Here is a 16308-nt window from a genome sequence, read left to right on the forward strand (position 1 = left end):
GCTCAATTACCACATTATTCATTACAGGATTTAGAGGAGGTTTAGTGAATGGTTTGTCCCAAATACAATGCTTTTAGTTTTAGAAATATTTAGGACTATCTTATTTCTTATCACCCATTCTAAAAACTGATTGCAGCTCTTTGTTAAGTGCGGTAGCTGATGTGTATAATGTTGAGTCATCAGCATTCAGGCTGTATCACAATCGGCTGTGATTGTGAGTCCCATAGGGCAGCGCACAATTGGCCCAGCGTCATCCGGGTTTGGTCGGTGTAGGCCATCATTGTAAATAAGAATTTGTTCTTAACTGACTTGCCTAGTTAAATAAAGGTTGCATAAACAATATTTAAAAAAAGCATACATAGACACACAGGCTTTACTCAGAGCCAGTGGCAGGTCATTAGTAAAGAAAAGTAAGGGTCATAGACAGCTGGCCTGGGGAATGCCTGACTCTAACTGGTTTATGTTGGAGAGGCTTACATTAAATAACACCCTCTGTGTTCTGTGAGACAAGTATCTCTCAATCCACAATATAGCAGGGGGTGTAAAGCCATAACACACGTTTTTCCAGCAGCAGATTATGATCGATAATGTCAAAAGTCGCACTGAAGTCTAACAAAACAGCTCCCACAACTGTTTTATCAATTTCTCTCAGCCAATCATCAGTCATTTGTGTAAGTGCCGTACATGATGAATGCCCTTCCCTATAAGCGTGCTGAAACTGTTTTTTCCCCAGATATGGCTACTATATTATGATCACTAGATCCGATGGATTTGGATACTGCTTTAAAGCAGATTTCTGCAGCATTAGTAAAGATGTGATCAATACATGTGAATGATTTAATTCCTGTGCTGTTTGTAAATACCCTGGCAGGTTGACTAATAACCTGAACCAGGTTGCAGGCACTGGTTACAGTTTGAAGCTTGTTCTTGAGTGGGCAGCTTAATGAAAGCCAGTCTATTTAGGTAACCGAGAAAATATACCTCTCTGTTGATATCACATACTATACATTATCAAGCATTTCACACATATTATCCAGATACTAACTGTTGGTACTTGGTGGTCTATATAAGCTTCGTTAAGGTGAGGCAGCTGAACCTGTAGCCATGTGACTTAAACAGCATTTGACATGAGATCCTCTCCAATCCCTACAGGAATATGATTCTAAACATAAACGGCAACACCTCCACAATTGGCATCTGAAGATGTTGAAACCATGTATTGGTACCACTGTATTATCTAAGTGAGTTCAGAGATAGTATATGAATGTTTTCTGTTACTAGCAAGTTATCAATTTCATGAACCTTGTTTCTTAGGCTACATACAGTATGTTAACGTGGGCTATTTTATTGAATCTTTATTTAACTAGGCAAGTCAGTACTACTCATGGAACACAAAGAAGACTTACCAATGCATACATTACCTTCACGCTATGGTGACCAAAGTGAATATGTACAGTGCCTTCAGAAAGCACCCCTGACTTGTTCCACATTTTGTTGTGTTACAGCCTTAATTTAAAATCAATTAAATGTATGCACAATACCCCATAATGTCAAAGTGGAATTATGATTTTAGATTTTTTTTATTTTTACAAATGTATTAAAAATGAAAAGCTGAAATGTCTTGCGTCAATAAGTATTCAACCCCTTTGCTATGGTAAGACTAAATAAGTTAATGAGTACAAATTTGCTTAACAAGTCAGGTTTCATGGACTTACTTTGTGTGCAATAATAGTGTTTACCATGATTTCTGAAGGACTACCTCATCTCTGCACCTCACACATACAGATAATTGTAAGGTCCCTCAGTCGAGCAGTGAATTTCAAACACAGATTCAACCACAAAGGCCAGGGAGGTTTTCCAATGCCCCACAAAGGGCATCTATTGGTATATGGGTAAAAATGTAAAAGAGCAGATATTGAACATCCCTTTGAGCATGGTGAAGTTATTAATTACACTTTGGATGGTGTATCAATACACACAGTAACTACAAAGTTGTTCCTTACTCAGTTGCTGGAGAGGAAGGAAACTGCTCAGGGATGTCATCATGAGTTCAATGGTGACTTTAAAACAGTTCCAGAGTTTAATGGCTCTGATAGGAGAAAACTGAGGATGGATCAACAACATTGTAGAAAAGAAGGAAGCCAGTACAGAATAAAAGAGACAAGGCAGTAAGTCTTTAATTTTGGGAAAATACAACACATTACTGAGTATCACTCTACATATTCTCAACACAGTGGTGGCTGCATCATGTTATGGGTATGCTTGTAATCATTAAGGACCGGTGAGTTTTTCAGGATAAAAAAGAAATGGAATGGAGCTAAGCACAGGCAAATCCCTAGATGTGGTCTAATTGCCCCTACCCTGACCGACAGTCCCCTCACCCTATCACCAACCACTATACCCCTGTCCAATCCAGCAGAGGAGGGACTCCAGCTCCTTCATACACCTGTCACTAATCAGTGTGGCAGATCTTACCATTTCTGTTTGTAAGTGGTTTGCTACAAGACACCTTTTCTCTTGTAACCCTTTCCTTTGTGTATTTGGATGCTTATGACCAAGTAACCATCCCATCCTTACATCCTCAACCATGTTATCATCTGTCATCATTATCTTCACCAATTGAACTGAAATAATAAACCACAATCTCTAATGGGAACTGCACCACGCCCTAACTCAAATCAACAGTTACAGCAAGATACAGTCCTTTTACCAACACAACTCAGATCAGTTTTTACACTAGAGAAAAACCTGGTTCAGTCTGCTTTCCACCAGATACCGGGAGATGAATTCACCTTGCAGTAGGACAATAATCTAAAACATAAAACCAGATCCACACTGGAGTTGCTTACCAAGAAGACAGTGAATGTTCCTGAATGGCCGAGTTACAGTTTTGACATAAATCTACTTGAAAATCTCTGGCAAGACCTGAAAATAGTTGTCTAGCAATGATTAACAGCGCTTGAAGAATTCTGTAAAGAATACTAGGAAAATGTCCAGGTGTGGAACGCTCTTAGAGACTTACCCAGAAAGACTCACAGCTGTAATCGCTGCCAAAGGTGCTTCTACAAAGTATTGACTCAGGGGTGTGAATACTTATATAAATGAGATATTTGTGTATTTAATTTTCAATACATTTGCAAGCATTTCTAAAAACATGTTTTCATTTTGTTATTATGAACTTTTGTGTGTAGATGGGTAAGAAAAACAATCCATTTGATTGATTTTGAATTCAGGCTGTAACACAACAACATGTGGAAATAAGTCAAGCGGTATGAGTACTTTTTGAAGGCACTGTAACTGACCCAATGTTTTTGTAATGATAAATTCGGTAATGATCTTAGGATGTACATGTTGTTTAAGTTAGAGAGATGTCAAATGTAGGTTTGGCAAGGTACTCGTCTGAGCACAACCCATCCTTTGCAATGTTAATAAAGACATTCATTGGATTTAAGCATTTGTCCGTTGTTCTCAATATCTTCATTATCATCACAACTCCAAACATTACAAAGATGGGTTCAAAATAATCTGAGTAAAATCCATCATTAAAAATATGAATGTTCAGCAAATCTTGCAAGTATTAAACAATTGATGCCTGACAAGCAAGGTTTACAATTGATCAATTAATTTATAGGGCAGCAGGTAGTGTAGCGGTTAAGAGCGTTGGGCCAGTAACCAAACGGTTGCTGGTTTGAATCCCGGAACCAACTTGGTGAAAAATCGACCGACGTGCCCTTGAGCAAAGCACTTAACCCTAATTGCTCCTGTAAGTTGCTCTGTATAAATGTCTACTAAATGACTAACATGTAATATACAACAATTTTACAAAATGTGAAGCATAAAGAATATAATGTAAAGCACTGCATTTTACTGTAATCACATCAGAAATATGGTAATAAGATGACTTCCTGATTTTATTCATCTTGGTTTGACTCCTATTACACAACACTAAGTAGTTTTAAACCATCAAATAAAGGCTTTGTGAATAGGGACAATACACCCGTCAATGGACCAGGGATGTCCCAAGGATCCCAATTGCACAGAGCCTTTCAAATAGATGTTTTGCTTTCACAGTGCCACTCCTTAGTGTGTACATGGGCAGTAGGTAAGTAAACAAAGATACTGGATGAACATAGGTGCGGTAGGTGTTATTGAATATGAACCACGGCCTGTCACGTCTTTATCCCAAGAACACAGATTTCTCCAGGCCATCCTCCACTTTAGTGTACTCCAGGTGGGATTTGAAATATTTGCTCTCGTACCGGGGGCTGTTTCTGACATACTCCAAGTAGTCAGGGGTTCCAGGACAGATGACATTGTCTGCTAGCAGTATGGATCCTTTCCTCAGCAGCTGACACTCCTGACGACAGATGCAAAGGAAGAAGGGAAGAATTGGCTGCTGTTCATTTTCATGCAAAGTAATACAGTACATGTACAGGGTAATTGCAGACATATACAGCTGTTTTTTACCTCTAGAAGTTTGATATCAGGCAGGTAGCGGTCTTTCCAGTGGTCCAAGAAGACAAAATCAAAAGTTTTAATCCCAAATAGCTCCTGCATCTTGGGGATTAGATCTCCTGAGGCTCCTTCCACCAGACAAATCTGCCAAAACATCATGGGAGTTTGAATAACATAAATATGATTGACTCTGTCTACTGTGTACCTGTTTGGAATTCAGTCAACACACCAGAGCAATGTTTAAGCATTCATAAAGATCACAATGTGTGTTCTATTGAATTCAGCCCGTCTGTCCATAGCACCCTCACCTTGTCCTGGAGCCCAGAATACTCAATGATCTGACGAGCCACAGCGGCATAGTCTGGGTTGAACTCCAGGGTAATGAGCTTGGTGCCAGGGGGCAGCAGGCGGGCAATACGAACAGTGGAATAACCACAGTACGTACCCAGCTCCAGGGCAGTGGATGGACTGACCTCGCACACAACAGAGTCCAAGATGGCCCCTAAATACACAGACAGGACAATAATGTGACTAACATAACTACACAGTTCTTTGTGTAGTTTCCTAGGTAACTTACGGCATATTACCACATACCAGTATATATTCAAAAGTAACCGGTTATTTGACTGCCTGTGCTTGTGGCATGTGCTTCTGGCACATGTGTGTGTGTCAAGTACCCCTCTATGCATGTGCAGTCATGCAGATGTCTTATTGACCCAGAGAAACAGTACATTCATGACTGAGCTGTGATAAGTCTTAAGGCTATTCTCTCACAAAACAAGATAGACTTGTAGAGGGAGGGAAGAATCCACAGGTCAACATTCAAGAGAGTGTGTAAGAACACACTGAGAGAGGAGGCAACCAGGAAATGCACGTGAAAGCAGAACACAAGGTGTACAATACCTTTCTCATCTCCCACATTCATGGCCCATTCAGAATGCCTGCAGAAGTAATCGATAGTAGAGATGACACTCTGAGGGTCTCCTTTGATTGCCTTCTTCTGAACTGCTCTCAGAAGACGCTGGGCATCAGAGGGAGAATGAGGGTTTGTGTGAGAAGAAACAAAGAACCAGACCAGAAGAAACTTCTGATATTAATACAGGGGAAAGATGTTTTTTTATAGAAGCTATGATATCTTCATCTTCTATCACTTTTCTGCATTAAACAACGAGTGAATGTAACTGAGTAAACATGAGTTCCAAAGGGTGAAAGGTCTGAGAGGTCACCTGGGGTCGGGTGGATCGGGTGAGGATATTGAGTGCCCTCTCTACAATGGTGTCGTGCCAGAGCAGGGCCCACCATGCATTGTACTGCACAGCTGCAGGGATCAGCCAGGAGTACAGGGCATACAGAACAGCTGCTCCGCCACAGCAGAAAGCCAGGAAAGACAGCAACATGCTGGGGAGGAAAAGACCAGACACACTGTTATAGGAGAGCACACTAGGGTACTGTTTCCCTATGTTTGTCCTCAGCAGGCCTCTGTAGCGACAACACAATAATAATATGTTGATTCAACCTACAATTGTAAGGCAACTAGCTGCAATAGGATTGTGAGTTTGCTCAACATTTGAGAATATAGCTGAACCAACACACATTCTCAAGTTGAAATGTTCACTCAACTTTTAATTTTAAGTTGAGTGAACATACAATTCAACTTGAGAATTTGTTCAACCTTATTTGGATATTTCCCAGTGTAAAATTCAACTCTTTACATTACATACACTACCGGTCAAAAGTTTTAGAATACCTATTCACTCAAGGGTTTTTCTTTATTTTGACTACTTTCTACATTGTAGAATAATAGTGAAGACATCAAAACTATGAAATAACACATGGAATCATGTAGTAACCAAAAAAGTGTTAAACAAATCAAAATATATTTTATAGTTGAGATTCTTCAAACAGCTACCCTTTGCCTTGATGACAGCTTTGCACACTCTTGGCATTCTCTCAACTAGCTTCATGAGGTAGTCACCTGGAATAAATTAAAATTAACAGGTGTGCCTTCATAAATGATCATTTGTGGAATTTCTTTCCTTCCTAATGCGTTTGAGCCAATCAGTTGTGTTGTGACAAGGTAGTGGGGTAAACAGATGATAGCACTATTTGGTAAAAGACCAAGTCCACATTATGGCAAGAACAGCCCAAATAAGCAAAGAGAAACGACAGTCCATGATTACTTTAAGACATGAAGGTCCGTCAATGTGGAAAATGTCAAGAACTTTTAAAGTTTCTTCAGGTGCAGTCGCAAAAACCCTCAAGCGCTATGATGAAACTGGCTCTCATGAGGTTCGCCACAGGAAAGGAAGACGTTACCTCTGCTGCAGAGTATAAGTTCATTAGTTACCAGCCTCAGAAATTACAGCCCAAGTAAATGCTTCACAGAGTTTAAGTAACAGACACATCTCAACATCAACTGTTCAGAGAAGACTGTGAATCAGGCCTCCATGGTTGAATTGCTGCAAAGAAACCACTACTAAAGGACACCAATAAGAAGAGACTTGCTTGGGCCAAGAAACACGAGCAATGGACATTAGACTGGTGGAAATCTGTCCTTTGGTCTTGAGTCCAAATTTGAGATTCATGGTTCCAACCACCGTGTCTTTGTGAGACGCGGTGTGGGTGAATGGATGATCTCTGCATGTGTATTTCCCACTGTAAAGCATGGAGGAGGAGGTGTTATGGTGTGGGTGAATGGATGATCTCTGCATGTGTATGTCCCACTGTAAAGCATGGAGGAGGAGGTGTTATGGTGTGGGTGAATGGATGATCTCTGCATGTGTATGTCCCACTGTAAAGCATGGAGGAGGAGGTGTTATGGTGTGGGTGAATGGATGATCTCTGCATGTGTATGTCCCACTGTAAAGCATGGAGTGTGATGGTGCTTTGCTGGTGACACTGTCTGTGATTTATTTAGAATTCAATGCACGGGCATGGCTACCACAGCATTCTGTAGTGATACGCCATCCCATTTGGGTTGCGCTTAGTGGGACTATCATTTGTTTTTCAACAGGACAATGACCCAACACACCCCCAGGCTGTGTAAGAGCTATTTTACCAAGAAGGAAAGTGATGAAGTGCTGCATCAGATGACCTGGCCTCCACAATCCCCTGACCTCAAGCAAATTTAGATGGTTTGGGATGAGTAGGACCACAGAGTGAAGGAAAAGCAGTCAACAAGTGCTCAGCATATGTGGGAACTCCTTCAAGAATGTCGGAAAAGTATTCCAGCTGGTTGAGAAGCTGGTTGAGAGAATGACAAGTGTGTGCAAACCTGTCATCAAGGCAAAGGGTGGCTATTTGAAGAATCTCAAATATAAAATATATTTAGATTTGTTCAACCCTTTTTTGGTTACTTCATGATTCCATATATGTTATTTCAGAGTTTTGATGTCTTCACTATTATTCTACAATGTAGAAAATAGTCCAAATAAAGGAAAACCCTTGTATGAGTAGGTGTTCTAAAACTTTTGACAGGTAGTGTATATCATAAGGCCTTTCTTTGAAGGCCTAGTTACACCCTAACACAGTGGTCTGAAACTCCAGGTTTACAGGCCACATCAAGCCTGTTAGTCACATTATGCTGGCTTGCAAAGTGATGTGTAACTCCTATTGGAATCCAACGGTGAAGATATACAACAATTGAACATTTTTATCACCCGTAACCCGCATTGAGAATGACTGCCAGGGTAGGGATGATTGATTATGATTATTGAGATGACCTAAATCATATAAACTGGAACAGCCATCTCAGTAACACATGGAAAAAGTCAAACTACTAACGGATTGGATTAGTTTAGAAAAATGTATGTTATTTATGTTCCATAAGATGAATCAACCAATGCAAAAACACAGGTATTGAAACAAACAATTATGAAAATCAACCTGCAATAGAGCATGCTCTGGGAAATATGATCATGTTGGGTGTGGTTTTGAGCAAACATACATTTTCAATTTTACTCAACAAGCAGAGTTTGTTGATTTAACGTACAATTGTAAGGCAACCAGCTTCAATAGATTGTGAGTTTGCTCAGCATTTGGCCATATAGCTGAACCACATACCGTGTTGCCTAACCTTCCAAAGGCAAACATGAATTTGTAATTTTACGCAACAAGCTTTTTCAAATTCAGCTCACTTCGAGCATAGTTTGTTGAGTAAACAACACATTAGCTCAAATTCTTGTCCATTTGAAGTACACTCAACTCACAGAATAACGCTGATTATGTCACATTCTGACCTTAGTTCTTTTATTATGTGTTTGTTTTAGTATGGTCAGGGCGTGACTTGGGTGGGTTGTCTATGTTAGTTTTTCTATGATTTGCTATTTCTATGTTTGGCCTGGTATGGTTCTCAATCAGAGGCAGCTGTCTATCGTTGTCCCTGATTGAGAACCATATTTAGGTAGACATTTTTCTATTGTGTTTAGTGGGCACCAGCCAGAACTGTTCGGTTGTTTCTCTTTATTATTTTTGTTATTTCTGTGTTCATTTGAATAAATATGAACATATACCACGCTGCACCTTGGTCCTCCTCTTCTCCTTCATACGATGACCGTTACAGATTAAGCAATTGGTTAAGTTGGATTTTTTATTTTTTATTTTTACAGTGTAACTGATCAACCTCAAAATGGGTGGAAGACAAAAAAAAAGGGTAAAGTCATTACTTTTTGAAAAGGGCACTGGCCTTTGTAGCAGAGTGAATCTAACTTCATGGTGGTCGAACATGTATAGTTAAGATGAACAGCATGCTAGTAAAGATTACTACAGTACTGTGCATGAAGATAATAGACAGCCTCATGAATTATGAATATCATAAATAAAACCCTATTGGCATTGAATGGTGCTTCACTGGTATTTGGTTAATATTTTTCAACTCCTCCTATGAATCCCAACAGTACACGACACATATAAAATCATAAATAATTTCTAATAACCCTCTGTAGACTCAATTAAATTGGGGTGGCAGGTAGCCTAGTGATTAGAGTGTTGGGCCAGTAACCGAAAGGTTGCTAGATCGAATCCTCAAGCTGACAAGGTAAAAATCTGTCGTTCTGCCCCTGAACAGGCAGTTAACCCACTGTTCATAGGCCGTCATTGTAAATAAAAATGTGTTCTTAACTGATTTGCCTAGTTAAATAAAGGTTAAATATGAAATAGAACTAAAATATCAATTTCAAATGAAACTGCAGTAGGAAGAGCTGCTGGAAAGTAAGAAAAATGTGGAATGTACCACAGTCAGCACTTTCCTTGCATGTGAAGGAAATGGTGCAATTGTTTTGCTTGGTTCTAGATGTGCTGTTTCTGCACGTATTATGTGAAAACTGGCTTCAAGCCCAGGGTTAAGATCCGTGTAACAGTAAAGTAAATAGGGTCATTCTTGAACTGCGGTGGTAAATGCTTGACTTTGACACCATGTAGAAATACTTTAAAATGACAAAAACATTACAAATAATACATTCTCCGCTTAATTTAACTGTTATTTAAAACATGTACGTCCTTTTTACTGCAACACATCTATTTGTATACACTGTAAAAACTACTGGGGGCTAGCAGGTTGGCTTGTCCCACTGGTAATGTGAAGAGATGTGGTGACATATTTTGGGGATTTATAAGAGAGGCAGCCTTATATATATATATATATATATATATATATATATATACTATTTTGAAGGCTAGACAGTGAGGAAACATATTTAATATATTGTATATATCAATAAAAACAAAGGCTATTAAAATACTTTTTTTACTAGTATGGTGTGTCCCTCGGTTTTATGTCATTAGTGTTACCACCTTAAAAATCACTGAATACAAAGATATGTAAGGACCTTGAGCATTCTCTCCGGTGGCAAACTATTATCTGAGGAGGAGGGGTCTACAAAGAAAAGGATTAGCTAATCACACCCTTTTAGTATGTCATAAATGTGAGGATTCCATTGGTCATTTGGTGAGTCTAGTGTCTCTTGGTGTTAGTCAATTTAAATGAAGGGAAATTACATTGTGATCAAAATGATTAATCATATCACTTCAGTAAATTATTTTTAAAGGATTGATGACCTTAGACTTGAGCATTTGTGGCATCCGTTTCAGAAAATCCTAATTTTCCTAAAATGTGTCAAATTGTGTAAGGAAATATCAGGGTTTGGCCAATATAGAACAACAACGCAACATGTTGACAAATTAGTCCCATTTACAACCCTCCCTAATTAGTAGGCAGCAATACACTTTGGACCGGAGTTTCCTTTCCGTTGTTGTTGAGGACTTAAGAGCCCACGACTTCAAAAGAACAATAGAGGTGCCTGAGAAATGTTCACACGGTGAATTAAAGACGCTATCATCCACTGGCCAAAAAACGGGTTGAATCAATGTTGTTTTCATGTAATTTCAACAACAAAGAAATCTATCAACATAAGGACATTTCGGGGGGTTTTTCCACCCAACTTTGAACCTAAATCCAATGACATGGGGACATTTGTTGTTGGTTTCACCTTGAATTCACGTTAGTTCACAACTCAAACAAATATGAATTGAAAATAGACGTTGAACTGAGCAGGTAGATGAGATAGCAGCAATAGCATAAGCAGTAGCAGACAGGCAGTGAATCTGTCAGCTGAGACAATATTAGTTTACACACGGATAATAAAGCATGTGATGATTTTATCCTAATCTCTTTGGGGGAGGTTGAAGGCATGTTCAAACTTCATTACATGGCCAAGTAAAGATATTTAGCTCTGCAAATTACCAAGAAAAAAAATATATTTCATGCAATATAAAATATATCTATATTTAATATATACATATGAATTGAAGTAATTCTACACTAACATATTATACATGTTCTCAGATGTCAGTAAGCCCTCTTATTTCAGGTCATGGCAAAGCACCACAAACAATACTGGTATTGTGGTGGGGGGAGTTTCAAGTTAACATTTTTCACATTTTCAAAACAGCAACACACACACACACAGAAAGCAATCTCACCATGGCTTTTCATGGAATTTAACACAACAATGAAAGGACAGACAAACTGTTGAACATAATTCTGAAACATAATTTCCAATAGAGCCATATCTTACTTCCTGCTGATGTCTCCACGCTAAGAGCTGCTTCTCCACAACCTCTTATCCTTTGTTGCCTATTTCCCCTTTAAGTCCCCCACCGCACTACGGGGCACGCTCCTCTCTCACTCTCTCTTTCTCTTTTTCTCTCGCTCTGTACTCTCTCACTCTCTCTCTTTCTCTCTTTCTCTCGCTCTGTACTCTCTCGCTATTACTCTCCCAGGCAGATTTGACGTGAGCTGAAAGGAATGTGCAGCTTTAGGTCAAACTGCAGAGCTTGGCTCAGTTGCACACACACACAGTGACATAGCATAAGCCCCAAAACACACCCACACAAAGAGAGAAAGGCTAATCAACAGCCAACTGGGCAGAGTTTTAAATCCCTCTTTAGCCAATCATGCAATAATCCTATCTCTCTCTTTCTTCCTCTTGCCATGCTCCTCTCTCTGTCATCCTATTCTATCTCTCTCTTTCTTCCTCTTGCCATGCTCCTCTCTGTCATCCTATTCTATCTCTCTCTTTCTTCCTCTTGCCATGCTCCTGTCTCTCTTTTCCTATCCTATCTCTCGCTTTCTGCCCCTCCCCCTCTCCACCCTCCCCTTCTACAGTAATTCACATATTCTGTAAAATATACCAAGAGAGAGCAGCAGGAGAACTACACCCTGTACGGACTGCATTTTGTCATACTCAGGATATGCCAGAATGGAAAGAGCTTGAATAACACTTCATTATTACAACAAAATTAGAAGAAAAGAAAAACAGTCTCGAAACATAAAATATGAAAACATGGTTAAAATAGAATCAATGTCAGTTCCATGTAAGTGTCCCTGGATTCTGTTTTGCAGACCACCGTACCCTGCCTGACCTTATGGGCCTCTACCAGGAGGGCCAGAGGGTGGAGAGGCACAGTCTCATTCTCTCTCTGTACCTGCCATCAGCAATCTCCATCACACTTGAACACAGATGCTCCCTCCCAGCTAGCACATCCCCACACACTGGAAAAACACACTCTGTTATTTTGTGAGATTGCCTCTAAAACATGATAGCACAACACATCCTACACTTGATAGTAATCTCTATTGAACTAATATGCTGCATTGTAGTGCATTTTCACCTGTAATAAATAATAATACTGTCATTATCAGCAGCATAGAGAGATAAATCCAGGTTTTTCATAAAGCTGCCACATTACTCATATCGGTAGGAAGAGAGGCAGCCTTATTGCTTGTGTGATATTGACACACACACGCACACACACACACACTATTGATATTTTATTCTGAGCCTAGTCCAGGCTAAACAGTGACCTCTTGTGGCCAGTAGATGTATTATCCTATGATACTGCACTCCAGGTTGACATTTGCATGTTTACTTAGCTACTCGTCCCAGTGTTTTTCCTTATTCCATTATTCTGATTAATAAACCATCTATAGCACTGTATTTTGCTGTTGTTCAGTCCACTGAATATATCAGTTGGAGTTCTCAGCAACAACAAAAAATAAACATAAACTATAAAGCTATGTGCTCTATATAACTACAGCCCATTGCAGAGTACAGGACTTGCCAGTATCATAAGTAATACTGGGCTGCTGAGCTCAACAGTCATGGTTGGTATGTTAGCCCTAGTCTTCCGGGGTCAAGGGTTTTCCACGTTTACGGTTTTCAGTCAAGTCTCTGTGGCATGTTTAGAGAGAAGTGCTGCAGGGATGTCTCTGCCTGGACAAGAACACAGGAGTGACTGACTGGACGTCACCATGGTTATTAAGCTAACTTTTAGGTCTGTTTTCAAATCATAGGTTATTTCAGATTGAATGAGTACAGTCAGGGAGTTTATTTTCTGTATTAACTTGTTTGAAACTGGCCCAGAGAATTTTTGGTCTGTGCTATCCGGGATCCTTGGGACCTACCTACCCCATTGAAGTTGAAATTCTAAGGCCATGAGCAAACAAGAAAATGCTAATCTAGTGACCGGGGACTTAAATGCAAGAAAACTGAAATCCGTTTTACCTCATTTCTACCAGCATGTCACATGTGCAACTGGAGGGAAAAAACTCTAGATCACCTTTACTCCACACACAGTGATGCAGACAAACCTCTCCCTTGCCCTCCAATTGGCAAATTTGACCATCACTCTATCCTTCTAATTCCTGTTTAAAAGCAAAAACTAAAAGAGGAAGTACCAGTGACGCGCTCAATACGGAAGTGGTCCAATGAAGCGGATGCTAAGCTACAGGAATATTTCGCTAGCACAGACTGGAATATGGTCTGGGATTCATCTGACAGCATTGAGAAATATACCACATCAATCTCCGGCTTCATTGATAAGTGTATTGATGACTTCGTCCCCACAGTGATCGTACATACATATTCCAACCAAGAGCCATGGATTACAGGCAACATCCGCACTGAGCTAAAGGTTAGAGCTGCCGCTATCAAGGAGTGGGAAACTAATCCGGATGCTTATAAAAAATGCTGCAACGCCCTCCGATGAACCATCAAACAGGAAACGTGTCAATACAGGACTAAGATCGAATCCTACTACACTGGCTCTGAAGATCGTTGGATGTGGCAGGGCTTGCAAACTATAACGGATTACAAAGGGAAACCCAGCCATGAGCTGCCCAGTGACGCGAGCCTACCAGACCAGCTAAATGGTCGCTTCAAGGCAAGCAACACTGAACCATGCATATGTGCACCAGCTGTTCCGGACGAGCGAGCTAAATTCTCGCTTCGAGGCAAGCAACACTGAACCATGCATATGTGCACCAGCTGTTCCCGGACAACTGTGTGATCATGCCATCCAGAGCCGATGCGAGTAAGACCTTTAAACAGGTTAACATTCACAAGGCTGCAGGGCCAGATGCATACTCAGTGCATGAGCAGACCAGCTGGTAAGTTTCTTCACTGATATTTTCAACGTCTCCCTGACCCAGTCTTTAATACCTACATGTTTAAAGCAGACCACCATAGTCTGTGTGCCCAAGAACGCCAAGGGAACCTGTCGCCCTGTAACTATCGCCCTGTAGCACTCACAACTGTAGCCATGAAAGGCTTACATCAACACCCTCATCCCAGACAACATGGACCCACTCCAATTCGCATACCGCCCCAACAGATCCACATGTAACAGTATAGCTTCCGTCCCTCTCCTCGCCCCAACCTGGGCTCGAACCAGGGACCCTCTGCACACATCAAGTCACCCATGAGTATCGTTACCTATCGCTCCACAAAAGCCACAGCCCTTGCAGAGCAAGGGGAACCACTACTTCAAGGTCTCAAAGCGAGTGACGTCACCGATTGAAACGCTATTAGTGCGCACCACTGCTAACTAGCTAGCCATTTCACAACGGTTACACACAGATGAAGCAATCTCTATTGCACTTCACACTGCAATTTCCCACCTGGACAAAAGGAACACCTACGTGAGAATGCTTGACTACAGCTCAGCGTTCAACACACTAGTGCCCTCCAAGTTTATCACTAAGGTAAGGACCCTGGGATTAAACACCTCCCTCTGCAACTGGATCCTGGACTTCCTGATGGTCCGCCCCATGTGCTGATGGTAGGAAACAACACATCCGCCACACAAGACTCCAACCCCATCATTAAGTTTGCCAACAACGCAACGATGGCAGGCCTGATCACCGAGGTCAGATACCTGGCAGTGTGGTGCCAGGACAACCTCTCCCTCAACGTGAGCAAGACCAAGGGGCTAATCGTGTACTTCAGGAAATGGAGGGCCAATCACACCCCCAATTCAGATCGACAGGGCTGTAGTGGAGCGGGTCGAGAACTTCAAGTTCCTTGGTGTCCACATCACTAAGAACCTATCATGGTCCAAAAACACCAATAAAGTTGTGAAGAGAGAATGACAACAGTTATTCCCTCTCTGGAGGCAGAAAAGATTTAGCAATGGACCTCAGATCCTCAAAAAGTTCTAAACCTGCACCATCGAGAGCATCCTGACTAGTTGCATCACCGCTTGGTATGGCAACTGCTCGGCATCCAACCGCAAGGTGCTATAGAGGGTAGACCTCTATACCAGGCGGTGTTAGAGGAAGGCCCTAAAAATTGTCAAAGACTCCAGCCACCGAAGTAATAGACTGTTCTCTCTGCTATTGCACGGCAAGCGGTACCGAAGCCCCAAGTCTAGGTCCAAAAGGCTCCTTAACAGCTTCTACTCCCAAGCCATAAGACTGCTGAACAGTTAATCAAATGGCTGCCCGGACTATTTGCATTGAACCCTTATTTTATTATAATACTTTTTTGAACTGACTCTCTTGCACAGGCTCAATGTATACTCAATGGACTCTAACCACACACATACCACACTGACACTCCAACACACACACCCTGCTGCTACTCTCTGTTTATTATCTATGCCAAGTCACTTTACCAATACCGACATGCACATATTACCTCAATTACCTTGTACTCTTGCACATTGACTCTGGAACCAGTACCCCTTGTATACAGTCTCCTTATTGTTTAATTTTTCTTTTTAATTTTTAAATTTAAACAGGAAAGTCACAAATTCTTATTTAAAATGACAGCCTATCCTGGCCAAACACGGACGATGCTGGGCCAATTGTGTGCCGCCCTATGGGACTCCCAATCACAGCCAGTTAGGATACAGCCTGGATTCGAACCAGGGACTGTAGTGATGCCTCTTGCACTGAGATGCAGTGCCTTAGACCGCTGCACTACTCGGGCACTCATTGTTTTACCGCTGCTGCGCCTTCTTCACAATGCTGTCTGTGTGGGTGGACCAATTCAGTTTGATGTGTACGCCAAGGAA

The 16308-nt window shown here is 41.0% G+C and overlaps 1 protein-coding gene across 1 annotated transcript; it reads right to left on the reverse strand.

Moving 5' to 3' along the window:
• Positions 1–2154: 2154 nt before the first annotated feature.
• On the reverse strand, positions 2155–12002 carry comta (catechol-O-methyltransferase a). The gene is made up of 6 exons (XM_029621433.2): positions 11529–12002; positions 5682–5853; positions 5359–5476; positions 4764–4957; positions 4468–4599; positions 2155–4357 (listed from the first exon to the last, which is right to left on the reverse strand). The coding sequence occupies exons 2-6, from the start codon at positions 5850–5852 to the stop codon at positions 4178–4180; spliced, it is 795 nt and encodes a 264-aa protein (XP_029477293.1). The 5' UTR covers position 5853; positions 11529–12002; the 3' UTR covers positions 2155–4177.
• Between the last annotated feature and the right edge of the window lie 4306 nt (positions 12003–16308).

Source organism: Oncorhynchus nerka, linkage group LG20 (assembly GCF_034236695.1).
Source record: "Oncorhynchus nerka isolate Pitt River linkage group LG20, Oner_Uvic_2.0, whole genome shotgun sequence".
In the NCBI taxonomy this organism is placed as follows: Eukaryota; Metazoa; Chordata; class Actinopteri; order Salmoniformes; family Salmonidae; genus Oncorhynchus; species Oncorhynchus nerka.

Excerpts from the sequence above, each read along its gene's own strand:
- comta (XM_029621433.2), bottom strand. The coding sequence starts at position 5,852 with ATGTTGCTGTCTTTCCTGGCTTTCTGCTGTGGCGGAGCAGCTGTTCTG. Across the intron at positions 5,477-5,681 it reads CCCGATCCACCCGACCCCAG|CGTCTTCTGAGAGCAGTTCA; the intron begins GTGACCTCTCAG and ends TCTGATGCCCAG. Across the intron at positions 4,358-4,467 it reads CTGATATCAAACTTCTAGAG|GAGTGTCAGCTGCTGAGGAA; the intron begins GTAAAAAACAGC and ends ATCTGTCGTCAG.